This window comes from Pipra filicauda, unplaced genomic scaffold, assembly GCF_003945595.2.
Source record: "Pipra filicauda isolate LSUMZ 115617 unplaced genomic scaffold, ASM394559v2 scaffold12_size5214236_pilon, whole genome shotgun sequence".
NCBI lineage: Eukaryota > Metazoa > Chordata > Aves > Passeriformes > Pipridae > Pipra > Pipra filicauda.
The window spans coordinates 2,988,897-3,016,489 of NW_024103763.1; the positions used below are offsets into that span (position 1 = coordinate 2,988,897).

Sequence of the window (27,593 nt, forward strand, 5' to 3'; positions counted from 1 at the left end):
TCTGTACATTGTTTTGCTACACACTGCATTGTGCTGCTCACAAATGCTGCAGAAAAAGGTGATGAATGATACTGCTCAGATGTATAATGCCTTCTTAACTGGAGTGTGATGAATTTAATAATTCTAATGAGTCAAGCTTTTTTTGAATGTATGGGAAATAAAGAAGCTTTTTTATCTCCTGGGATGTATGATGTTGAATTAAGTTATTGGCTTTTCTGTAAAATGAAGTCAGACATAGTGTCATGTGTGCTCAAAATGCTGACTTGTTTAATAGATTAAATGGTGAAGTAATGTTTTAGACACAGACAAGGTCTTGAGCTCTTATAGCCTGTTTATGGTTCTTTCCTAACTGCCCTTGTGATAATGAAATGCAGGGTGATTATTGAAGTTTTTCTCTGGTAGATTACCCTGTTAACCTGGCACTCCAGCAAATTGTCATACTCTAGCAAAAAGACAGGACATTATGCAAAAGAGTACTTCAGCTCACAAATCTATTTGGCACACAAGCACGTTGTGGTTTTCATTTTATTTTACTATTTTTTAGGATTGCATTGATGTGGGTTGGTGGGAAGGAGAACTCAATGGCAGACGAGGTGTGTTTCCAGATAACTTTGTCAAGCTTCTGCCTTCTGATTTTGAAAAAGAGGTAAGCAATGTATTCTTTCATTTTCACTTGAGAATACAGAATGAAAGTAGAGTTGAAAGAAATACTCTTTCAGATATTTGGTTTTGACAAAGTTTTACTTCTAACTTAATAGCATAAAAACATAAAGGAAACAAATTTCTGGGTTAAAAAGCATCCATGGAGAGAATGTGTGTGGTGCTCAAAATCATATTATGGAGTTTGATTTGGCCATGCAGTCACCCCACTTCCACTAGTGTCCTAAAAGTTTGAGAGAGAGAGGAACTGGAGGTCCCAGGACTGTGTCATGTGATGCAATGGTATCCAGAATTCTTAATCTTCTCCATTGTATTTGTGGTGGAATAAGAAAAGTTAGTGTACCATCTGCATGCTGATGGACAGCAGTTCAAGCACTGTTCCAAAAGAAAAAGGGTGACATTTTAACTGTGAAATTTGAAAAACGGTGAGCTTTTGGTATCTCAGAGGCATGTTTCTTGACCTCTCAGAATTATTAAAAAGGAAAGTATAAAATCTATGCATTAGCTTTTCAACTTCTATTTATTCGAAAAAGATGGCATTGTTATTTGCCAGACAATATTTAGAAATCTTGCAGTTTCCTGGAATAAAGTAACGGATTCCTTACCCCAGAAGTCCATTCCATTGTCAGGAACCTTTTCAGCCACCAATGGGTATTAAAAGCTGGCAACCAGGCTTTTGATGAGTATTTCAGCATGACATTGTCAGCCTTCTGTGATAAAACCAAGACTCACTGGCACTCTGCTTCAGTCTTTGGCAATAAAAATTGGATGCCAAAGGCAAAAATTAAATAACTTGGAAAACTTAATAAAGCAACTATTAAACAATTCACAGAGGCTAACATGATAATTATAGAAAATGAAGGTAGAAGAGCAGCAAAAACGGTGGGAGATGGAAATGCAATTCCATAGCAGAGTGGATATCCTGGCTTTAGGCCTAATAATAAAAGAAAGTGATTTCCAGAAGAGGCAGGAATCATAAACCTTAAGACATGGCGAGCCTATTACAGAAGAAAAAAAATCTTTACCCATATCCATTTTTTGTGGTGAAATTATTCAGTCTTTTTGAACTTATAAATTATATATCTTTAAAGTATTTTTTAGAACACACTTGAATATAACTGGTAGAATAAATTAGATATTCAGACACTTAGAAATTGCAGCTAGGTTTGCTCTAAATGTGGAGAATAAAATTTTATTAATTTTTAAAATGCCACAAATCTGGCCACATGAGTAAGTAGCTGGTAGGACTACAGACCGTCTGTCTTTGCTTGAATCAGTACTAAAAGGGAAGGAGATAAATACTTTTCCAGTGATTTTGTCAGGTATTTTCTGATGTGATCCAGAAACCTTGGATTCCATCCTATGCTCTGAAAGTATATGTTGCAGTAGTTCTTCTGTCTGTTGAACAAATCTTGAAATCTTTTCCCATCTCCTTGTTCACTCCCCAGTTTTCCAAACCTGATTCTTTTCCACACGTGGATATTTGCCCTAGATCTTTTCTGTTCACTGCCTAGTCCCCATCTCCACCTCTCAGGTGGTCTCCATTACAGGATTTTCCCCTGAGATAACTACCTGAATCTACATCACCATCTGGATTTACTTTCTATTCCTACAGCAAATTTCTTTATCCAGCTTCTTTTCCTCTCCCCTTGTACTCTTTGTCCCTGCTCTGTAGTTCTGTTCTCTTCTTGTCCAACCAGTCCTGGTTTCCTGTCTATTGGCTTAATTTCTATTCTGTCTCCATCACCTTCTCAGTTATCTCACCACCTTTATCCCAACACAGACCCTTGTAAATCCTTCTTGCTTCTCCATGTTTCCCTAAGCACTCTTAAAACTTCTTCACACTGCACCCATTCTGATCTTTATCTGCCTTATTGAAACAATGTATTTCTCTCTTCAGCTTTCAGGTAAAGTCACTTTGTCTAGTGAACCATAGGACCCTTTCATATTTGTGTTTATCTACATAAGGGCTTTAATTTTAATCAGGAGTGGGATTTGTAGTGAATCTGTCACTTGTCCATCTGCACTTGCTATGCTTTCGAAGACACATGTCAGGGGACATGACCTAGACTCCTTACAGATGAGAACTAAGCCAAGAGATCTGCTAAAGGAATGCATATCTTATATCCAACTGCTGATGTATGGACAGTCAATGGGATCAGTCTCACACCACTCCAGAATAAAACCCCAAATGTGTATATTGTACTGTTGGACCTTGGCATCAACTATTTCACCCTGCAGCCATTATCAACAAAACTCCCAGTTGCTATCACAAGACATTCATTGTTCCTGTCGTGTTTCCTTTCCATTTTTTTTTTCGCTTTTCTGCATTTAAACCTTTAAACATGTTGTCCAGATTCTTGCAGAAGTATCTCTGAGAGTATAAGGGACTCAGTGTTCCTGGACAATGGTCCTCAGCAGGCAGGCTAGAGAAGATCATTCTGACCTCCTGAGTTCTTGGCCACACCTTGTTCAGGTTGATGACAGGAGGTGATCTGGTCAGGATAAGGTGATAGGAGAAACATGAGGGTTACTGGATGACAATTTCTGAGATTCAAGCTGTTAGGCTTATCCAGTCTGTGCAAAAACTGGTGGTTTTTTTCCTCCAGAGATCAGTAGGTTTGCTAGACTTGAAAGAGGTCCCTTGGAAGGGTGTGTGGCAAGGGCTCAGCCTTCACAGCAAACCTGCTCCCTGTCAGCAGTCAGACCAAGATCTGAGAGTTGTAGGGCAGAGGCTGAACTAATTACTGCAAGTGAACAAAACAGTTGATCTTTCTCAAAAGATTTGGCAGATACATAGAAAGTAATGGGCAGGAGGGCAGCGATCAATAAGAGTCCCTCCATTTGGTTTTGTACTCATCCCAACATATGGTGAATACCAGTATGGTGGGTGTGCATACACACACATTGGCACAGAAGAAAAGCCATCCCTCCCCTAACCTGCAGGTGAAGAGAAATGGTTCTGGCACTGCTTTTGTGTTCATACCATTACAGATCTATTAGGGAAATGGTCAAAACAGAGAAGGTAAAAGTAAAAAGTACGGATTGATTGGAATAATTTGTTTCATTTCACCAAACATCTAAAATCCTGATAACTGTCTTTCGCAATCATGGTGAGTGAATAAAATGTAACTTTTGCAGTATGCTGCAGTATTTCCTGTGTTCTGCATTTTTGCATCATCTCTGAGTCTGAAAAAACACACGTCAGGTTTTGGCACAAGTATCTAGGGGTTTCTTTGGGTTTGTTTTTTCCAAAATGGATAGGAATATTTACAAGATTAAATTTTAAAGAGATTTCTTCAGTAGACCAAAGGTCATGTATTCCTCTAATCTTAAGAGGTATGTAAAATGAACCTTTTTTTACCCCTCAATAGGATATTTCAATCGCAAAAGCATAAAAATGACATTTGTCAATGCTATTTTCTCTCTTCAGATTCATTTTAATGAAGTTATTTCAGAAGAAATATGTGACACTCTCATAACTTGTAATTATTAATGTTAAGCATTTTATGATTAACTCCAACTTTTGTATGAATGAGATTTACAAGCATTTTGAAGCAATCTGTTTTCTTCTGTTATTAAATTTTAGAGACCGAAGAAACCACCACCTCCATCAGCTCCTGTCATCAAACAAGGATCAGGTAAGATGTAGCTGATTATGTACTGCATATGTCAATGAGCACATCTCAGTCTAAATTAAGTGTATTCAAATTTATATAGAATTCATCTGTATCAAAATTGATAAGCAGGTGTCTAGACAACAACTAATAAATCAGAATCTTTCAGGGTTGATAACTGAAAAACTGTGATGTGTGTTTTTTAAATGCACTTCAGGCAATCATCTGCACTATTTTAAAATATCCTGTATCTCCCTGTCAGAGCAAGTGTGACACTTCAGTTTTTAGAAGTTTTATGGTTCTGTTCCTTGACTGAAGTTGATTGTGTGCATGCCTTCGCAGTATAGACCCAGTATGTTGGAGTCTGATAATACCTGCAGGAGGAAACTGCATTCACTACAAATCTGATTTATTCTGGAGACAAAGAGCTTTTTTGAATATCTATAAAATACTCTCATACAGTGATCTCATCTGAGTTGCAGTTGAAGTCTTGTGGGTCTGCCTGAATGCTGGAGCTGGCTGACTGCTCCGGAGTCTATGCCATAGTTAGATTCTTGGGTTTCAATACTTTATAGCCCTAAGTATAATACTAAAAGGAGTTACCCTGAATTTGGTTATGTAGATAATGGTGTTGCAAATGTATTAAGGGGCTGATTCTGTTTTGCAAACAGATGAGTGCTAGCAGAACTGGTTTTGTGGTATGCTAGACTAAATTCTGGGTACATACTAAGAGCTGAACTCACTTTGATTTGTAATTTTAAAACGACTCTTCAATACTAATTTCCAAAAGTGCCTACATGATTTATTTTTATCATAAAACTTAGAAACACTAAAAGTATCTATGCACTTGACAGTTCTGACCTTGGAAACCAAATTCCAGTTCCATTATATAAAATTAAAAAACACAAGGCAGGGGATGCTCTCGGAGTTTTCATTTGTATTGCAGTGGTGGTGGTGGAAACATAACTGTGGCTGGAATTCTTTAATCCTTTAAGTCAAATGAGTCTGTAAAAATTCTGCAGCAGCACTAGTGCTTCCCCCGCTGCTGGCACACATTAAAACCAAAACAAATCCATCCAATCTAGCCAGGTAGTTTTCCTGTTACTGTGGTCTGTTCCAGCTTTTGGTGCTTTAAAAAGTAAATTTCCCTCTCCCACAGTCTTGAGCTGTTAATAGAAGAAGTTACACCAGTGTACAATTTACTGTGAATCAATATGCTATAATTTAACTAGTTTGAATTTTTCATGCAGTTCTTTGACTATAGAATCATGACTATAAATATTTGGGTTGCTTATTGACATCCGTGGTTTGTTCTTTACTCTGTCTTGAGACTCACGAAAACATAAATTTGATTTTAAGATCAGTAACAGTATCCAGAGAGAGCAGTATGACTTTGCCATCTAGTGGTGGTTGTGTATTAACGATGTCTTAGTGACAACTGATGTTATAGCCTGACATGTTTTGGAAAAGCTCTATAAAACATTATATTTCTTTCAATTTATACTCCTATAATTAGAGAATAACACTTTTAATATGTACCTGTTTGCATCCAGTGCATTAGCCATGTCACCAAAGCAGGATAATGTGGCCATTTTCAGAAGGAAAAATGGGTGCATAAAGGATGCAGACAATTTGATTAAGGCCATCTAAGTCTAAGTCTGAGCCAAGACTATTGCAGTTCTTTCTTTTCAGTCTTTGACAAGTCCTGGCTGATCAGGCACCAAAGTTTCTTCTGATAGGTATTGAGAGCTGAAAATTGTCCTATGTTTATTACCATTCAGACATCCTATATTCATCAAATTATCGCTTCACTGAGGTTATACTGTGTTTTACCACATCTCCATGTTAGACCTTAGTGCTGATAGTAGGTAACAGCTTGCAGTGATGTTTCTTCATATTTAACCAGTCACAGTGTGATGAATAAATTGAAAACTGTGAGTTGCAGCCTAAGCAATTAAATATCAGTATCTTGATGCAGAGCATAAAATCAGAGCAGAGAATTAGAATTGGTCTTTGTAGTACAAGTGGCATATGCGTGAAAGAGGTGTCTAGTTTGTATTATAGTAGAGATAGAAGTTTGGCTGTATTTCCAAATTCTCTACAGCAGTAGGCTGCCAGGGCCTTCTCTGCTGCACTAGTTTAAAAAGCAAGGCAAAAACTGGAGAGACAAACTTAGGAGCACAAGTCCCTTATAGATAATCATTGAAAAGCAGTGGGCATTTCACTGGGTAGCTGGGATAAGCAACAAAACTGCATCTGGACCGAAGGGTGGGAATACTCTTGAATTCCTCTGGGAGCTGATGCGGAGTTCCCCAGAACTTCCTTGCAAGTGACCTTCACCTGGAAGTAAAGGCAGGATCACAGTGCCTGCCTGGGTGCTGATTAATATGGGGGGCACAACCCAAGTAGGGAGTACAGCTGAGCCTGGGAGCTCCTCAGTGTTTGTGGGCTCATTGTTTTAGACTTGGCCTAAGAATGTCCTTCTGTATGTTAATGATGACTGTTAATCTTACTGTAATTAGACACTTGTATGTCTTTTTTTCTTGATCACACTACTGTGTGCAAGATTACCAGTATGTTGACTTGTACTTTGCATATCTTGTGTGTAGAAAGGTTTTATCTGGTTTGCATCAACAGCTTTGCCTCTCAGGAGTTAAGTATTGTTCATAGAATCATTTAGGTTGGAAAAGAGTCTTAAGATCATTGAATCCAACCATAAAATGTGAATTTAGTATTATTTATTGACAAGATAAGTGGTACAACTGCTGTCCATTTGGTACAGTACAACTGCTGTCCAGTGGTACAACAGCACGTTTAGGTAAAGCAACAATGGCTGCTGATCAATGCTGAGCACTGGTTTCTAGGAACCAGCTGCAGAAGGGAGTTGCAACAACACATTTAGAAAATGTAAATGTACTTGAGAACTGCATATAACAGAATAGACTGAAGCAAGAAATTGCCGTGTGTTCCCTGCCCTGCCTCCTCTGCTTTTCTTGGATTTCATCTACTGTAATTTCTATTGAGATACTAATAGCACTACCTAAAGGGGTTTTCAACACTACAGACTTGAAGTGGCATTAGGACCTAGTGGTGAGCCAATGCAGCAAAGCCAATATCCAGTCAAGTATTTCTTATAATATGAGGATTATATTATATCTTGCATGTGCCAGGAAATTTTTGCAAAGTATTCCCATTGTTGATGCCACAAGTTTCCATATTCCCTGGAGCAACAGAAGTCAGTATGTCAGGGCTACTAGTGCAGAGGCAGAAGGTAGCAGGAGCCTACAGCTCCAGGCCAAAAGCTGTCAATTAAAATAGTTGTGCAGAATACTGCCAGCACTGCTCTTCTCATCCTTCTAATATGTGGAAGTGAACAGCTAGTAGTAGTGGTGAAAAAGAGGAGGAAATGGATTAACTTATGTAAAATAAACTCTGTATATGTTGCTCTATCAAGTATTCTCTTGGCATTATGGAATTAATTGATTTATTCCTAATAATTCTGCACATTATTGAGTTGTTCTTCGTTTACGTACATCTGTAACGGTAAAGCATCTGACCATATATTAAAATCTGTAGTTATTGGGGTTTTTTTTCCCATAAAATGGTCTGAAAGTGTCTATTTTTTTGGGGTGCACAGTTGGAAACCATGAACTTGATTATAAAGACATAAACATCCAATTGCTTTTTTGTCATTATGGTGCAAGCAAATAATTGAAATAAATTTATGTTCCGTTTTAGCAAGACATTTTCAAATTGGAGAATATAGGAAGCCTAGGAAATTGCAGAATTAAATCTTATGTGGCTGTATATGCTGGTTTATTGGCTTGTTCGGAATTCAAAATTTTTTCTTTCTTCGATAGGGACCACAGATCGAAAGCATGAAATCAAAAAGATACCACCTGAAAGGCCAGAATGTCTTCCTAATAGAACAGAAGAAAAAGGTATGAAATGTGCTTTCCTGCCTGCTCTCTGCAGAGACACGAAGGAAATGGAACCAGTGCACATTCTCATTTCACAGTCTCTGTTTTCATTAAGTGTATTGTTTGAGTGTTTGTTTCCCACTCTGATAGATTGTGATGGTAGGCATTTTGGAAAGGATCTCATTGTAGCTTATGGACTAAATTTAGGGGTTTCAGTTGTACCAATCCAGAGCTGCTAAGTACGTGCAGCCACAACTGAAGTCAGGGGGAGATTTGCTCTCAATACATGAAATGCTGTATAAAGCTCAGTGTTCTGTAAAACCCACCTTGATCGAGTAAGATACCCCATATTAGCATGTACTTTTTTCTTAACATCTGTTTCCCTTGGTTCTCTAGTTGAAAGCAGGATTGGTGGTTTTCCTGCATCACAGAGGGGTTTCGTGAAGATATAGTCATTAATGATTATGAGTCACCCCATTATCATAGTCACAAAAGTCATAGGCAAGGCTGTGAAGAAATGAAAAAGTTCTGTCTTCAAAGCCGTGTTTGAACATTGCGAGAAATGGGACACAGTACCACACAGAGCAGGGACAAGCAAATTAAACCTCTAATGGTTTCATTGTGTTCACTGTGCATTCCTAATAGTTTCAGGAAAATAGTTACATCAGTTCTCCAATTGAGGATGGTGTCAAGTTTCATACATTTAAGTGGACTATGGGATTGTACGGACAAGTTTATTTGTGGGATTTCTTTATTTCTAAGTATTCAGTCTTGCAGCCTTTTAAAAGGCACACAACTAAATGTAAAATAGGCAGTTATAATTTAGTGACAGAACCTTCAGGCTTTGCACCAAGGTCTGTTTCTGGATAAATGTCTTAGTGATCTGACAGGTGTTTTAGCAGTTTATTCTGCGTATGCTTACTTTTGGCTATGTGTGCTGCTTCTCATGGTTATCTTTGCTTTCCATTTTTGGATTTACAAAGCCAACTGCCAAAACAGCACAGGAAGTTTAAATATGTTACTGTCCCAGGCTATAAATATCTGTAACTCCTCTAAGCATTGAAAAGAGGCTGTAGGAGTTGTGGCTACATTTCAGGAGTACCAGGGAATGGCAGGAATTGCTCAGTGTGGTGTGGCAGCAGGGGTGGCACAGGAAAGTTCTTTATGTTGGCACACTGCCTAGCCTGTCCCTCATGCATAGTTTAGATTCTTGGACACTGACACAGAATAAATTGTCATAGGATTAAGTGTGTAAAAATGTCACAGTATGCTGGAAAAGCTTCAATATTACTGAGGACCCAATGATTGCCTCTGCTGAAAGTGCACCGGAAAAGGGTTTATGCCTGTTAACAATAGTTGCTAACTGGACTATTCCAAATCTAATGTGGATTGTGTTTCTGGTGATTTATTCCAAGATCTCTCATACTGAATGAAACCCAGAAACCGTTAAGCAAAGCCCTGTAACATTCCCGGTGCCTCTTCTGTGTATACAGAAGTGTAATATTCATGGTATATCATACAGACAATGTTGTCAGGGAAGTAGGATGTTGGCATAGTAGGATACAGAGAGCAGAACTTTGGTCCCTTTGAGAGTTTTGTCCTTTCTTTGAGAAAAATCAGGTTTCCTCTGGTGTGGCATATGTGTTCGTGTGTTTGGTTTGTATTAGAAATTTAGAGCATATTATTTACAAGAGTTATTCATGTGTATTGTACTATACATATTCACAGGCATTGTGTGTTTGGCATTGGATATTGGTATCGTGGCACTCCCTAAAAATGTGTAATCAGTTCTGCAATTGATCTAGTTTTTCATTGGCAAGCTGAAAAATTCAGCATATAAGTCTGTGCTTAAAAACCTAAATAAAAGATCTGATTTTTCCAAGGGGTTTACATCCTGCTAAACATTGCTAAATTGTTATGCTTGTATTTTATTTTCATATTTTAACTGTAGTCCACTTGAAACACACTTTTTATTTTCCCCCAGAAATTATATTTCTCTGTTTCTCCAAGTTATGTTAGGAATATCCAGCATAATTATTTCTGTGACCTTCTAACTTAATATTGTTTCATATTAGAATTTAATATAAGTTGTGCTCATGGGAAATTGTTCCATGTGGTGCATAAGTTCTTGCCATTCTGATATTTTACAGTCAGAAACCAGTAAGTTACTAAAATAAAAAAAATTTATTCCCATTCAGACACTGCACACACACATTTTGGCCATGAGGAGTTACAGGCAGAACAGTCAGGCAGGGCAAACAAGTGATTTGTGATAAACAGGTTATTTCAAATAAAGAATGATTCAGCACAGGAGTGGAAAGGAAATGAGTTTTTTTCTTTGTATACAGTGTATCTACAGTGGAAGATTTCTTGTTTAATTGTAGGCTTGTGAATGCAAATGAATTCCACTTAATAATATCCGTGTTCTTTTTTCTGGAAATGATTGATTTAAAGAAAGATCAGAGCAAAAACAGTTAGACTTGCAGAAGCCTTCAGTTCCTGCTATACCTCCGAAGAAACCTCGGCCACCCAAAGCCAACTCTGTGAATAGACCGGGTACCTTGCCCCCGAGACGACCAGAAAGACCAGTTGTGCCTGTGACTCACACAAGGTATTGCTTTTCCTCTGTCCAATGCTTTTGGGTTTAATGGACAAAACACACATTTAAAGAATTTAGGTTTTACAGTTTATGTCACACTTTATTTCACTGTATTTAAACTGTATTTAAAGAACAACAAGAAAAAAGAAAATCCTTATAGTCACCTGGCTGAATCAAGAATAGCAGTATTAGACTGTTCTTTACTAGTTCATTTCTACTGATGAACACACTGTTACAAGACACTGCAGAATAACATGGGAAATATCTGCATCAGTAGATGCAGATCTGCATCTGCACTGATGTGTCTGACTTTCTTAGTTCTCCTCAAATTATTGCAGCTTAGACTGGGCACTAAGTCAGGCAAAAGCTTGGATTGTTCTGAGGAAGAGTGTTAGACAATGCACATTTCAAATACTGCCAGCTTGGTTTCAGTCTGTTTTCTTTGATCATTTGATATCAATTTTCAGCAAAATACATGTGTCTTCATAGAATGCTCTTTTAGCTGGTGCCACTGCAGAATAGTGCTGTCAAATATTTATGCTCTAACAATGGTTGTTCCTCTACAGTTACATGATACAAGGTTACAGTCTTTGAGGAGCACTGAGAAATAGGACTTGCCAACACAACTCCGTTTATTGCCTGCTAGAGCAGAGGCTGCAGAAATTAAAGGCCTCACCCATAGTCCTAATCAAGTCTAGGTGGCTACATTTTAGTCATCAGTACCTGGGTTGTGCGCTGTAGACTTCTTTTATGCATAGTGAATAGAGTTAGGTGAAAACCACAATAAAAGCAGTTGCATAAAATGGGCAAGCTGTACATGTTGTAGAAATACTACAATATAGGGATAGAAATAATTTTACTATTGCATTGTTAGGAAAATGAGCTGCCATTGAACTGCTGGAGTTCACATATAGTAATGGTGAATTAAATACCAGAATCAAGTATAGGTTAGAGTAAAATTAAATGCTAGACATAGATTCCCTTCATTCCTCCACATATGGTTCATTAAACAAACGCTCTCAGTGTGAAATCTGAGGCACATGAAAAGAGAAAAAGGCACCTGCCTTGTGCACCCAGTTTCATCTTACTGAAGTGCTTTGGCTGTACATCTCTGAGAACTCACCCTTCTATCCAAGTGCTACTGCTGTGGCTTCTTTTGGACTTGGCTTTGAACATGCTTGCCCAGTTGTTCCAAAACACAGTCCATACCTGCTGGTCACTTGGGCATGCTTGGAAATGCAAGTATTTGCTATGATCTTTAGCTAAGTGATCTTGGCAAGACCAATACATGCCCTAGTGTTCAGTTCACTGGCGAGTCATGCACTGGGGTAGCTGTTCTTCTGTTCTATCCTTTGCCTGAAATATTTTTAACATATTATAAATTTTTAGCATTTAGAGTTTTGGAGGGGTGTTTTGTTGCTCATGTTATCCTTTTTTTTCCTAAGTACAAAATTGTATAAAGAAACCATGTTTTTTAAAGATATTTCAATTTTCATGTTATCAAAGGGAAAAGGCAGACCTAAACAGTAACCCTGTTATGCTCTTAATTGTCCAAACTCTGCTGTGTCTAGCACAGAAAAAAATGGTTCATTATTTTATCTAATACCATTATATATGAAAGAATTTTACTTGTAACAGTAGTTAGATTAAAACTTACAAGGAAAGGTGATTTTTAAGGTGATGATGATGCATGTTGATCACAGTGCTAGCAGTTTCCCTATTAATTTCTTTATCAGCTAATTCAAATTAATGGATGTATCTCATATAACTGTTTTGCCTGGTGAGCTCTAACTTCTAGATGTGTATTATAGGAAGAGGGCAGAAAGTTCACATAATTAAATAGTCCATTGAATAGACTTTGAATTGCTTGGATAATTAAGAAACGGGAAACTTCAAATGGAAGCAGTCACTTTACAAGTAAGGTGTTTTGTTTTTAAATCGGTTCAGTTTAATAAGATAGTAATTATTTTAAGACCTACTGGTATCCATTCCCGAAATCTGAAAAACTTCAAGCAATTACAATAAAAACTGAACCAGCAGAATTTTTGCTGGTTGTGGTTTAACCCTGATGGGCAGCTCAGCCCCATGCAGCTACTCACTCCCCCACAGTGGGATGAGGGTGAGAATCAGAAGGGCAAAAGTAAGAAAACTTGTGGATTGAGATAAAGGTCAACAGGTAAAGTAAATGATGCATGTGCAAGCAAAGCATAGTAGGGAATTTGTTTTCTGCTTCCCATGGGCAGGCAGGTATTCTGCCATCCCCAACAAAGCCAGGCTTCATCATGTGCAGTGGTGACTTGAGAAGACAAATGCTGTAACTCCAGACATCCCCACCTTTCTTCTTCCTCCAGCTCTATATGCTGAGCATGATTCCATATGGTGTGGGACATCCCTTGGGTCAGCTGGGGTCAGCTGTCCCAGCTGTTTCCCCTCCCAACTCCTTGTGCACCCCACCCTCCTCACTGGTGGGGCCATATGAGAAGCAGAAAAGGCCTTGTCTCTGTGAAAGCACATCTCAGTAATAATGAGAACACCCCTGTGTTATCTATGCTATTTTCAACACAAATCCAAAATATAGCACCATGCAAGCTGCTATAAAGAAAATTATCCCAGCCAAAAACATACATGATCCTTAGGGGAAAAATGGACGTAGTTATAAAGTGAGTTGTGTGCGATTTCCATGGCAGCTGCTGAGCCAAAGAGGGTTTTCTTCTGTTCTGAGTAAGTGGCTTGCATCTTATGCATCTCACTGACTTTTTGTAGTGATGATTAGTTTTCCATTTAAATACAATCCTCCTTCACTGGAGGCAGAGTAGGGCTTCCAGGGCAATAGGAGATATAAAAACCACATGGGACAGTGAATAGCTGTCAGTTTGCTCCAAAGGCTTCACAGCTTGGACATACTGTGATTATACAATTTACAGATAAGTCAGTTCTCTGGAGTAGGCAAGCCATAAACACCTACACAAAGTGCATCTTTACAAACAGTTTAAACCAATCTTTGTCCATGCTGCTGCTAACAGGGGCAGGTTCCTTCTCCTGGCACTCCATTCCCACAGCCCTCCATTATGTTAGCACCAGCATTTGTGCAGCCGTTCAGACATATGGGTCAGGGAGTTGCTCCAGATGGCAATTAATCAGTTTGCAGTGGGATTTCTATTAGTGTGAGGTTTCTTTCAAGGTGATCATCTGTCTGATCAAGCTGACAGCCTATCTGCATGGGCACGAGCAGAGAGAAGGATACACTTTGACCAGGAAGGGCTCCTCCATTCTTCTCACAACATTATAGATGTAGATTGGCATAATAAGACTGTTGATTCTTCTGACAAGGGTTGGGGTTTTGTTGTGGGGCTTTTGTCATATCTCTTGGTATCTTCTATAGTCAAATGATAAATGTTGTGACTTTCAGCCCTAAATCACACCATTCTAAGAATCTCCTCCAAAACTATACTTACACATTTCCTATGCTGCTTCCAACTCACATGGTGCTCTCAAATTGCTGGGAAATATATGTGTGCAAAACATAGTATGCAGACAGATGCTCATTGCCCCATTAGCCAAGAAACTCTGTTGCCTCTTACAGGTTTACAAATATGTAAGCAATTTTAAAAAAAAAAGTTAAAGACTAAAAGATAAAAAAATAGACAACTTGGAGAATACTCTTATTTATTGCCAATTAATACATTTTTCTATGTGTGTGTTAAATGTCTTCTGTTTCCTTCCTGGTGCAGACTGCCTGCCATACTGTTAGTTTGCTTTTCAGGTTGTAATCTGGTTGTCTGGATTTTTGTTCATAGAATACCTGTCACCCTATCACAGTGTTTAATGGGATATATATATTCACTTAATCTGTGACTTCCTCTGGGTTTTAATAAAAATTTTGAGGCTCTTTATCACAGCCTTCCTGAAGTCTGAAATACGGTTTCCAGCCACTTTATGTTTTGCTCATAAGCTGCTGTCATGAGTTGAGGTTTAGGCCATCTGTCATCAGGTTATGGCATCAAAGGTAGAGACCAATGAAAAAAATCAACAAGATTTGGGAGCTCACAGTGTATTTTACTTTCAATGGCTAATTATTGCTGTGCACATCTACCTGGGTTGTTTCAGGGACAGATCTATATTTTTATCCCAAAACCGAGTACCTTACGTATATCATCACTTTTATACTGGGAACAGTCATTGTGGAAAAACTATTATATTTACTAGGTGATCTGATAATAATGGCAAGTACAATTTATTGCATTAATTGAACATTTGTTATCACAGTAAATATCACAGATATTTGTTTGTGTGACCTGTGAAATGCTGAGTTAGTCACATACCACCGGCCTTTTTTTAATTAACTGTTTCAATAGGTAGATTATTGTAGTAAACGTAAGTAGCTGTAGGATTGAAAGTTCTGCGAAGAAAGAAAAATTATGTTGCTTACGTTTGACCTCCTCTTTGATTTTAAAATAGTTCCTCTGTATAAAGTATCACAACTCCTGTCGCTTGCCTATTCCAAAGCCATTTCAGACAAATTAGCTGATCTTGGTTCTTTGGACCTGTGGAAACAATATTCACAGTCCAGTTTCCTAAGAAATGTGCAAAAACATGGTGGAGGAGCTGCATTTATGAGTAAATACTGGGAACTGCTAAAACGTACAGTGCTAGCTTGAGGTTCCCTCCCTTTCTGCAGTATTCCAGATAGTCCATTGCTGTAGTTTATGCAAGCCAATTAATTAGAAAAAATTACAAATAAGATGTTGAAGAATGTCCCCTTGCCCCTAGGTTTCCTTCATGTTGAGATGCTGTGAACATCTGAAGAATTATTCGGGACGTTACGGTGTCTAAAATAGGCTTTTTTGACAGGTGTTAAGGAGAAATGAGATAAGGTTAATCCACACAGCATGTCTACTTACTAGAGATTGCTCTCTCTGACATATTGCTATTACTCTGGTGCTACAAAGGAAGAATATTTTGCTCTCCCATTATTAATTGCAAGTTAGCTACCAATTTACTGTAACCCACACAAAAACTCCCAATAAAACATCTCCTCTTCTTGATCCAAATGCAGGAGTGATAGTCCAAAAGTGGAATTAGTGGGCAGTACAGTATCCGGGACTCTAGAGAAAGACTCCTCTGAAAGAAGCAATGACATCGGTAAGTTATAGTGCTTTTTACACTTTGTCTAAGAAATTTATGATGTAAGTTTCTGCTTTTTAATGGCTTTGTTATGATCCAAAAGGCAGATTGAGGATTTGGCAATGAATGTGAGTGCATTTAGATCAAATTTTAACTGCAGGATTAAAGGATCATTTGTGCTTTACTTAAAATAGTTTTGTTGGGGTTTTCTGTTAAAAAATAAATTAAAGCAAATATAGAATAGTGAGCTACTTTGAATAGGAAGGCTCGTTATTTTTTTTGAAGTCTGAAACAAGTGAGAAGGCCAACAGTCATAAGGCATAGTTGTTTAACTGATGTAATATTAGTGCTGCCGTATCTTTAACGCTGCAAAAGATTATGGTTTTGGTGAGTTAGTAATCTTTAAACTTTCCAATACAGAGGAATAGAAACCCAATTCAGGTCAATTGGACTACATTTTACTGCATACACTGATTAAAAGCAGTCTAAATTTGCCTTGAAAATAACAATTTGTGTTCCTGACACACAAACCGTTTAATTAGGAAATCACCTGGAGAGGAGTAACAACAGGTTACTTCTCTGTCTTCTCTCACCCTCCTTCCTTTCCATTTGGCAGTGCAGGAGTGATGTTTGCTGGGGTGGGTGCTGCAGTAAGTGGCCCTTGGAAAGGAAGGTGCTCTGAGTCCTGTCCCAGGGCTGCAGGCTAAAGCTGTGACAGCCATCTTCCACCTCTCCTTAGAAATCCGCCGGGACAGCTGCTGCCGTCGCTCTGCTCTGCAGCCGCAGCTGTGCCCCCAGAGACCTTTTCTGTAAAAGGCACAACCAGGGAACCCTCCATGTGTAAGTGCTACTACCTTTCACTGGTGGCATTGAGTGTTATCTTGGCATGGTGGTTTCTACCCAGACTGCTTTATTAGTAAAACATTTCTGTAAAATTGTATATTTTCAACAGCCAAACCTGCCTTTCCTTCTGATTTGAAAGCAGAGCTTTAAGTTATAGAGGAATTTTAATTGTAATGTAACAATAAAATGCTAAATTAATTTCACATAGTTCTATGAGCTTTCCAGCATACGTACGTTTGCCTTTTTTTAAACCTTCTGCTGTTGCTATCATTTACTATAGTAACCTTCTTCTGGAGAAGCAGGTAGTATGTTTACCCAGGTTTTCATTTGGCATAAACATAGAAAGCTAGAAGCTTTGATAAATTGCAGGAATGTTTTTATTGTAGAGATTACTATAAAGAATGGTATGGAAATGTAGACAAATTCTACCACGTAGTGTTTCATACCCATGTTTACAAATTTGCTTCAAAGCATGTAAGCCTCTGCTTACTTGAAAGTTATGACTGCAAATAGCATATAGTGGCGTGATGGGATTAAACTTTTTAGGCCTTACTCTAATTTCCCTGGAATCACTATAAGGATAAAAGCACAGAGTGTTTTGTTTTTTTTTTTTTTCCAGTTTTGTTGGGTTGGGTTTGGTTTGGTTTTGTTCTTAACATCCCATAAAGGTTAGGTAGGAAATTTGATTTATTATAATTTTTGTTCATTTCCAGAATTTGTGGGGGGGAGGTGGAGGGAGGAATTGAAGTTGTTGTTTTTTGTGGGTTTTTGATGCGGAACAGGAGCCAAGAAGAGTCCATAAACCAAATCACACACACATGTTGCAAAGAGTTTAGCTGATGACCTCCTGTTACCACTTACAAGGAGAACCTATTAAGCCCAAGGATAAAATAGTGTGAATACTTAGATATGTATAACTGGATAGGGTCAAACCAGAATGGCATTTACAAGGGCAAATCATGTCATTCTAGCCTGTTAGACTTGTTAAAAGAAGAAAAAGAATAAATTATGATTTTGGATTGAAAGGTGATCCAGAGATCAGAACTGTTATAAATTTTCGGGGGGCTTTTGACAGCTCATCTAAAATATTATTAAAGAAATAAACAGCCTTTTTAAGAGAGGGCAGGGCAATAAATTAAAACTTAATAAGCAAAAACAATTCACAGTAGATTAATGTCTTTTACTCATTGTGAGGAGAGGTTTGGAGTACAGGACAGTTTATGGGGCAGTGTAATGTAGAAATTTATGATAAGTGTGTTAGGTTTATTATTATTTAAAAAGAGAACAATTGTTTGGAGAAATCTTGTGGCTAAATGAGTTATTAGAAAAACTGATGGATGTGTGAGTGGAGTTGTCCAGTGTATTCCAAAACAAAGGTGGGTCAGGCTGTGTGAGTCCAGATAGTATTTGACTGGGATATGTGCTATTGGTGTTGCCCCCATGTCATGTGCTCTGTGGGAAGGACAGCCTGAGCTTCTCTGAGGCCCATCCTTCCAGTCAAAATGGACTTGATTAAATCTACCATTTGGTGTCTTTTTAGTAATCCAGACTTACACAGCAAATTGGAGTGGACCTATGTGACAGACATGGTGGGAGTTAGCAGTAGCCTTTGAAGCAAAGGCAAGTTAAATGACCTTTGTAGCAGCTTGGGTATGTGACCATTCTGGTTACTGGGCTCCTCTTTGTTCTTCCATTATCTCCACACCATTCCTGGGTACTTAGAGCTCTCGGGGAGAAGAGAGGAAAAAGCAAGAATCACTTGCAAGTTGCCTCACCCTCTTTCATGCTTATGCCAAGTACTGATGGTGAATTGTGGACTGAAAATGAATACCACAGCATCTTCTGGATTTTTTGCACTAGAGATGTGAAGCTGGATGGTGGCTGTCACTTTCTAAGTCCTATAGGCAGTCTAAAGCTCTTGATTCAGTCAGAGCAGAGAGCTGGACAAAAGCATTGGAGAAACAGTTTTGGTTATTAAAGAAAACCGTACTAATGCTGAATGGAGAGCATTTTTTGTGTGTGTGAAACCTTTTTAAGAATTTCTAAGTTGGTTCCTTTTCTTTACCATGATGAGACCAAAACCTCTATGACAAGGGAGGAGGAGATCTGGGGTCCTTCCATATAACATCTCTCAAAAAGCAAACAAATGAACAGCACCAAAAAAATCAGTAATGCCATCAACAGTTGAGAAGCAATATGCAGAGATGAACTGCAGAATCGAGGTTCAAAACTTGCATGTTATCTAGGTCCCCTGTTCTAGATCAGTGTGTTAAACAATTGCATGTTTCAGAAACATCATTTTTCTACTTATATTCTGAGTAATATTCCACCGGTGGATCAATGTTGTCTAACCAGAAACCCCACACCTTTAAAAACGCATTTAAAAACATTCTTACCCAACTTTACCAATCAGACAAATCACAAGTGCTTGAGCAAGGCTGAGGTGATGTGTAATACTGTGCATAATGTTCTGTGAGTTGCATATATAGAAAGTTATTTCTATGTAGATATTAGCACATGACTTGGTTTCCCTGATATGTTCTGCAGAGTTATGACTTCACGTGTAAATTTCTTCCTGATAATACAGTACTGATTACAATTTGCAGTCTCTACTGACGAGCAAGTTCTGTTCAGCAACATCACTGCTCATTGTAGATATAATGGCAGTTGTTACTACTGTTGTTCATGCCTTTGCTTCTTTCCACAATCCTTTCAAAAACCATTGGAAAACTAACTTTCAGAGTATATTATTTAAGAGGAAGCATTCCCCATTCCTCCTCACTGCTTCTTTTGTTTTCTTTTTCCCTGTTTTCAGTGATGCCTTTACTTTCTTTTCCACACATCTTGCATCCAACTTTTCCTATTTACATCTCTTTGCCATGGCTAACTCTTCTTCATTTCATGAGGGTAAGGCTTTTTTTTTTCCATTTCTTTTCTATCCTGTCTTTGCTTTAGTTCACAACACAGAACAAGCAAATACAAAAAGAAGTATTTTGTAGAACACCAAAGTTTACATGGGTATTACAGATTTTTATTTTAAATTAAGAGTTGAAATTGAGTGTACTGTGACAGAAAACCTTGCACCATAGTATTGAAATGAGAAATCATTATCATTTATTGTACCATAAGAAATTTTAGTGACAAAAGTGACGTGTAATTTACACGTGCTGTTTGTCAATGCTCTGGTTTCATTAATCTGTTCTTGCAGACAGGTTTTGTCGTCGCAAAGTTTAATGCCTATATTTCATTGTGCAAAAATATTTAGAAACATGCTAGGATGATTTTATAGTCTGAAAGAGGAAAAAAAGTCACAACAAGAAACATAGAAATTTGAAGAGTGCTCACTGGTGCTCAGTGGAAAGTGCATGGTCGTGTCTCCGAGGACTTGGTCTCCAGTGTTGCTGTGGTTAAATCACAATGATTACATCTGTTGGCACATCTGTACCAACAACTGTTCTGGATTGGCAGTGGAGTTTTGAGCTGTGTTTAAAATGCTCCTACAGCAACATAAGCTACACTGACAGTAAGCCCGGTTCTACCAACAGAAGAGCAGTCGTCATGTAGAATTACATTGATTTCAACAGCTTAAATTCATGCCTTATGGCATAACTTGGCCTTCTTTTAGGTTACGTGTTTCTTTTTAATTTCATAAAGAATTCTTGTATATGAGGACCAGTGCAATGACAGAAACATCTAGCACATATAATAGTAAATATAATAGCTTACTGGATCAAAAGCTAAAATTGGTATGAGTTCTTTCTGCAAGTCACTATCAATCTTTTAACTATATATATATACACACATATGCGCGCGCACTTCGGAATTCTGGAATCCTGAAGCAAGTCTTGTCTATCCAAAACAGGCTTGCTTTGGCATCATCTAATAATTAAAATCATATGGATTTAAGCTAAGTGATTTAAAGAATAAACCACAAAGAATTAAAAATAATATATCTACTGTGGAAATGCTCAGTTAATCCCCACAAGAAGCAGTTTCTGTGCTTTGCAGAAAGGCTGGGCTGCGCAGAGCCAAGTGAACACATCTTTCCAATATTTTTTCCTGGCTCTTTACACATTTTGCATAGTGTTTGTGAAAGCAGTTAATAATCTTCATCAGTGCTAATGTAAGGCACATATGCCTTCATTGATTCTTGCTGAAACATCTAATGATGGTATGATTTTTTTTAAGATTTCCCCTGAAAGCTGGTTAGTGCAAGTCCATTTTTCAGCATTTCTTCAGACTTTAATCTGCAGAGCAGTTGCTGGTGGATCATGGAGTACTGGCTGAAGCCACATCGTTAGCTGTTCTTTTTTTCTGTCTCTCCTTGCAAGGCTGGTGCTAGCTTGCCTGAAAGGATAGTTAAAAATACCCTCTTGAAAAATATCTAATAAACAAACGAATAAAAAAATCTTCAGTATATCATGTTTCCTTGAGCTGTATTTGCAGTTGTTCTAGAGCTGTAGCATGCTCATATCTGTCAGGAGAGATGATCACTGTGACTCTGACTGGAAGAAAAAGTGATCTAATAAGATTTGGCCTAAAGTAGGGAAAAAGATGGAGAATATTTCCACTAAAAGGTTGTAGAATGGAGCAGATTTGTCTTTAAATCCCAGGCTGCTATACTGTGAGACATTGTAATTATTTTGCCTGAAAACAGAATAAAAGTTGGAAAAACAGAAAATACTGGCAAATATAAGAGTTGGAGAACAAAATGTGACTCACAATGAAGACCAAAATCTGTCTAAACCAGTTATTTCTTTCTATGCTGCAGTTCATGCTCGTTTTAATAGGGCAATGCAAAGGAACAGAATTACCCAAGTGGGTTAAGTTGTAATATTTATGTCAGTGAATCAAAATCACTCATAAACATAGTTCTGGACTGTAAATATTGTAATCAGGGATATGTAATGCTCCATCATATAAATTAATTGGGTCTCTTGCCCTGAAGGGTCCAGAAAAAAGCAGTAAACTAGAAATCTAAATCGTTTTCCATCTGTGTCAAGTTGAGGTGCCTGAAACCAGCATATCCATTTCTTCTAGCTCCTCGGTTTTCTTGACCTTTCTGTTCTTTCTTGGCGTGTTCTGAATCGTTAAAAATAAAATCCTTATGAGGGCACTGGCAAGTGGTTAGCAAAGCTCATTATGGCAGCTTTCTACATGCTGCTATTAAAGTGATAAAAGTCAGGACTGAAATGGAAAAAGATAATTGGATGCTTTAGGAAAGGCAGCTGTCCACTGACTGTCTGGGAAGCCAGGTGAACTAAGCTGTTTCCCTCCAAAGCAAAGAACCAGGCGGGCAGGCCCTCCCTGGCACATCACTGTTGCACTCCTAAACAAAGTAACCCTGCAGCCACAGAGCTCTCCTGCTAAAAGTTCATTGCCCAAATTGTAAAAAACAGTCTATGATTCATTATGGGTGAGGTTCTGCTGCCCAGACCCTCGCTGGGAGTGTGGCTGTATTCCTCGAAGGGTGCAATACTGTTCAACACGGAGGGAGTAGCAGAATCTGGATGCTTGAAGTAGTTAAAATAATTGTACTCTTCTGAAAATCCCCACTAATATTCAGATTATTGAGTTCTTTTTTAATTAATGCTATATATTGAATGGGCACTAATGCAGAAGATTTTGTCTACAATCTCTGTGTCATTTGATAGCTTTCAGTATTATTGCATTTAAAGACAGTATACATACCATTTCACAGGCCTATTGTCAACCTTTTAAAGGTATTGAAGATGATTATGAAATGAAATCTACCTCTGTGGCTTTTGTGACATTATCTTCTTCAAATGAATTGAATAGCACCTTTGCCTCCTTTCTTTCAGGCCTGCTGTATTTCTGTTCTGTGAAACCTCACCATTAGCATTCTGAACATGTTGATTCTCTTATCCATCACTTTCCATTTCAGTTTTCTCAAGGTGAAATCTCCCTGCTAATTCAAAAACCTTTTGGTCTTTGTTATGTATAAATGACTTTGCCCAAATACTAAAAAACCTAAATGGAAGATAAAGTTAAGGCCTAGCCACGTTTTATGACAGAATAGTAAATGCAGGGGGTAAAAGGGGTAAGGAAGGAAGCATAACCATTTAACTTTTTATTTCTAGGATTTTTTTGAGGGGAAGGGATTGAAGGTTATTTTCCAGAAAGGTATAATGAGTTGAGAACTTTTTCCTTAAATAACTGTTTTCCTGGATCTGGGCAATTTTTCAAAAAAATCATCATGCTTTAAATAACCATGTTTCCAAATGAACATAGCAATGGGGAGAAATATCCTATTCATAACTGGCTTGGAAGGATACCAGGGAATAATTCTTGCAGAGCTAACATTTTTCATATTCATGAAATATGTTTGCTCTGTAAGCCAGACATTTGATTGTGTGTACTACACCAGAATATTAGAATTAGTCTCATGCTTTTCTTCCCGTCTCATTAATTACTTCATGGATTACCGGCTTGATCAGTGAGACAGTAATAATGATGAATGCATCTGTTTATTTGTAGAAGTAGTATCAACTATTTTTTAATTAGGGAGTGGCACTGTTAATTGATGGGTGCCCTCTGTGTTCTATGTGTTTAATAGAACCTTCCTTACTGTTTGTTATTACTAGACATAGAGAAATCTGGACCAGTGCAGAGTTCAAGTCTGTTGGATGTTGATGGCAATTAATCTGGCTGTGAATACAGTAGACTGGACTTTATTTTTAATGTCATTCCATTTGGGCCACCTCAGGAAGGCTATATGTTTAGCTTAGTATGTAAATTTAAACTCCCAATCTGATAGCTGCAGAAATGCAAACCAAAATCACATCTCTGCCTTTAATGACCTCAGTGAGTTTAATGTAGTCAGACCTGTATAACCTTGCTTTCCATCAGCAAAAAGTAATCAAATAACCAGTACGAGTGAATTCATTACTGAATCCACAGTATACGTGACAGCAAGGCAGAGGTTTCATGGGTGGCTCTGTTCTTGTACTAGTTACCCAGTTACTAGATGGGAATTTTCTTGCATGAATATATCCATAGGCAATGTTCGTGGAAGGTGGTGATAGCCTTAGATGCAGAGCGGATCTGGGAGGAAGAACCACATATAAATAAGGAGAACAAATGGAGAGATAAAGGGCATATGGAAGTACTGGGAATGGATTTACTATGTTACCGTTATACCAAGTGTTGTCCATTACACTGAATTTGAGTTCCATTTGTATTATCAGCTGAATGGCTGTGATTTAACTAGTTTGGCAGCAGATTCTACCTGTGGAGCCTTTTATAGCCTCTGTTCCGCTCTCTTTTTAAAATTCAGTGTGGGTATAAGGTGCTTTAGTTTATTTTTCTACCTATCAGAAATACATTCAGAAGTGGAAAAAATTCCCAGTGTTTCTTGATAATAGAAGCTTTGTGCAGAAATGTTCATCCTTCATGGCATTTTATAAAATGCATGGAGCAAATGATGTCTGCAAGTGCTTATGGATCTCAAGGACACAAATTCATACACTCTTTGTTTATCAATACATTTTACAATTTAAACATAAGTACTTTATTATTATGACCAAATATAGAACTGTAGGTAACTATTAGTTTATTTAAGCCAAAGAAACACATTGAATTAATTTCCTTCACTATTTTTTCATTGTTTTCCATATTAGTGTAGATAGGAACAGTGGCACTTATTGAATAGAATCATTAAAGTTGGAAAAGATCTCTGAGATCATTCAGTCCAACTACTAACCCAGCAGTGCCAAGTCCACCACTAAACCATGTCTCTAAGCACCACATCTACATGTTTTTTGAACACTTTGAGGATGATGATTCTATCACTTCCCTGGGCACACTGTTCCCATGTTTGACCACCCTTTCAGTGAAGAAATTTCTCCTAATATCCAATCTAAACCTTGAAGCACAAGCACAACTTGAAGCTGTTTCCTGTTCTGCTGTCACTTGTTACCTGAAATAAGAGACCAGTCCCCACCTCACTACAACCTCCTTTCACACTCCTTCTATGGAGACCACAGAAGTGGAAACACTAAGAGAGGAAGTCCTGCACTGGAGCCTTCCTAGGCTGCAAGATAACTTCAGCCAGCGTACTGCCCCCCAAAGCAGTAGTCTGATCTTCCCCTCAGTTTTAGCAGCTTGAGTCAGTCCTGTGGTACTGATACTAGGCCTTCCTTCACATGAGTATTTGTGTGGCTGGGCACATGCTGTTGGAAAATGAGCTGGATGAAAGCTAGCTCAGGAAAAAAAATAGTAAAAGCAGTGAAGTGGGAGAGAGTGGCTGGGACAAATGCAAGGGTTGCTTCAGCCTCCATTTCTGCTCATGTATGTGAGCATCACATGTTTAGAGATGAATGTATGTTTTTTTGTGGTTATATATTTTTGCTGTGCAATTTAACAAAGTAATACAGTGGTGAAAACTAAGACGATATAATAATATACAGCATTGATTTGCTGTGTGATCTTAAGTCATTTAGTTGTGGATCACCTTCAAACTGGATATTGCTGGAAACCAGCTCTTACACTTGTTTTGGTTTTTTTTCCCCAGAAAAGAAATTTTTACTTCCATTTCTCCTCTCCTGAAGCCCTGATTTTCTGTAGGGTTCCAGATAGGTTATGTGCAATCTGCTAATGTTTTAGCTCATTTTTACTTTCAAAGCGCTTGTAGCCCCACCTGGTATGTTGGGTACAGCTGAGGCTTCAGATTGCCAAATTCCTACTGACAGACTGGGTGACCTACCTTTGCACACAGGTTGCAACAGTCAATAAAAAAGCAATGAGAAAAATACGTGGTAAAGGGCAGTGGGATCACTGGTTATATATAGGAAGAGTCGCTCCAAAAATAGATTAGCATTTGGAGGTGAATAACCTTGGACTATTTTAGGGCTATTGAAAGAGCTCTCTTTTTTTCTTCTTTTTTTTAATGTCTTGGAGATGGAAGAATATTGTTGAATAAGAAATGTCTGATACCATTATTTTCTAGTTGCTAAATGATGAGTACTTGGAATCAATTTAAACGTCATTCAGTGCATATAGTTGCACAGGCTCATTAATTAATTTGTTTTTCCATTGTATAATTTTGTACAATGGTTGTAATATGGCAACAAGACTGGATCTTCAGAGATTCATTATTCTGTAGTAGTTCTGAAAACTAAGTACCCAGTATACAGAACTAGTAATTTGAAAGCTATTTCTTCCTACATGTGTGCAATGAAAAATAGTCTCTGAATAATGAATATCATTCCTGTATTTGATTCATATCTGAGAGTAATTTTGAAGCATTTTGATTTATCTTGTCTAAAGTACCTCTTGTATGTTTTCTGACTCCTTCCTGCTTAACATACGCAGTAGGGCATTTTGAAATGAAGGTGAGTGAAACTGATACAACCCATAAAAATAGATGAATGGTATTAAGCCATTTGATTCAGGCATGTAATCATAAGCTGTGGTATTCCTTTAGCCCTCACATCGTTCTTTCATATAAACATGTTACCACGTGGCTGGATTCAGTAAACACTTCCCCACTGCATTTCTTTGACCATAAAGATGGTTGATACAGCATTTGAGCAGATCTGCTTTCCCTGGGCTCTGTACAGCTTCAGGACCCTATTGCAGCTTTTACTTACCATAACCTCTGGACTACTGGAGGGAGATAGTCTGCTCACCTATAGCTGCTGGAAACTATGGTGCCTCCAGCTGCAGGTGTCTGGGAACCTGCAGATCTCTTCCAGCTCGATCATTCATATTCTTCACTCCCCTTAGCAACTGCTGCAGATGCAGCACTGACAGTACAGCTCTCGAGACAATGTGTGCACTGTCTTATATCTCCAGTTATTCAGGAAAAAAAATTACTAACCCCTTCAAGTAGCCAGATGGAAATTTTGAAACTGTTTATTCCATGCCATAGGACCCATGATGTCATTTAGCTTTCACTGTGCCGAAAACAAAGCCAAGGCTCCTCTACACGTTCCCCTTCTGCTTCATTGTGTTTGAGATGGAAGGGTAATTGTTCTTGGCAAGGGTGACTGGATTACAGCTGCCTTTGACTTCCAGGTTTTTTTAGTGCCATCATGGTGGCTAAACATGTACAGAACACTGTGACACAGTGGGGAAAATGGGATTTCATTTCTTTGAAATTAGAAAAAAAATTGTGAATCTTTCCCTTTGAAGACAATTACCAAAAAATCAAATCAATTCTATTTTATTTTTAAGACTTGGAAGGTTTTGATTCTGTAATACCAATTGCTGAGAAGCTTAATCATCCAACTACAACCAGACCAAAAGCTACTGGCAGGCGACCACCCTCCCAGTCTCTCACATCTGTAAGTCAATTTTCCTTTTCTTTAAAAAATATTTTTTTAAATATTTTTTCTAATTTTTCCTCTCCTCCTCTTTGTGTTTCCTGGTGTTTTTACTACTTTTACACAGCCATTCCTTCACATGTACAATGAGGCAGAGAGAAGCAGTTCAGGAAAATTAGTGTCAAAAGGCTGCCAGTGTTTTGAATACTGATGTTTAAAACATTCCCTTCCTTCTAAGATCCATACCCCCTTGTTTGGGTGCTGCCAAGTATTCCTTGCCAGCCATGACCGAGCCCAGAAAAATCCTTTATAAAAATCTGTGGAATCAACTCATTTGTCCTAACTATTAAGGATTTTGAAAGTGTTTCTCAAAAGAAGCATTTCCCTTGAGTTCTCTCGGACATTTACCCAATTTTGAGGACAAACAGACCACTCAGTCTTCAACAGCTCTCCTTGAATTATCATGTGTTTCTTCTCACTAAGGTCACAATTCTAAATATAAACATGATTTAAATTTCACTCTCTAATATGTATCTTATAAGTT

The 27,593-nt window shown here is 38.0% G+C and overlaps 1 protein-coding gene across 5 annotated transcripts in view; it reads left to right on the forward strand.

The window, feature by feature from the left end:
- SH3KBP1 (SH3 domain containing kinase binding protein 1) overlaps positions 1 to 27,593 on the forward strand; it is a 214,933-nt gene that overhangs the window by 178,682 nt on the left and 8,658 nt on the right. For all 5 annotated transcript variants that reach the window (XM_027738275.2, XM_027738277.2, XM_027738279.2 and 2 more), the window contains 6 exons: positions 545 to 646; positions 4,250 to 4,301; positions 8,138 to 8,218; positions 10,652 to 10,808; positions 15,853 to 15,938; positions 26,961 to 27,070. In XM_027738275.2, the coding sequence (XP_027594076.1) occupies positions 545 to 646; positions 4,250 to 4,301; positions 8,138 to 8,218; positions 10,652 to 10,808; positions 15,853 to 15,938; positions 26,961 to 27,070 (588 nt within the window). The remainder of the gene's footprint in view (positions 1 to 544; positions 647 to 4,249; positions 4,302 to 8,137; positions 8,219 to 10,651; positions 10,809 to 15,852; positions 15,939 to 26,960; positions 27,071 to 27,593) is intronic.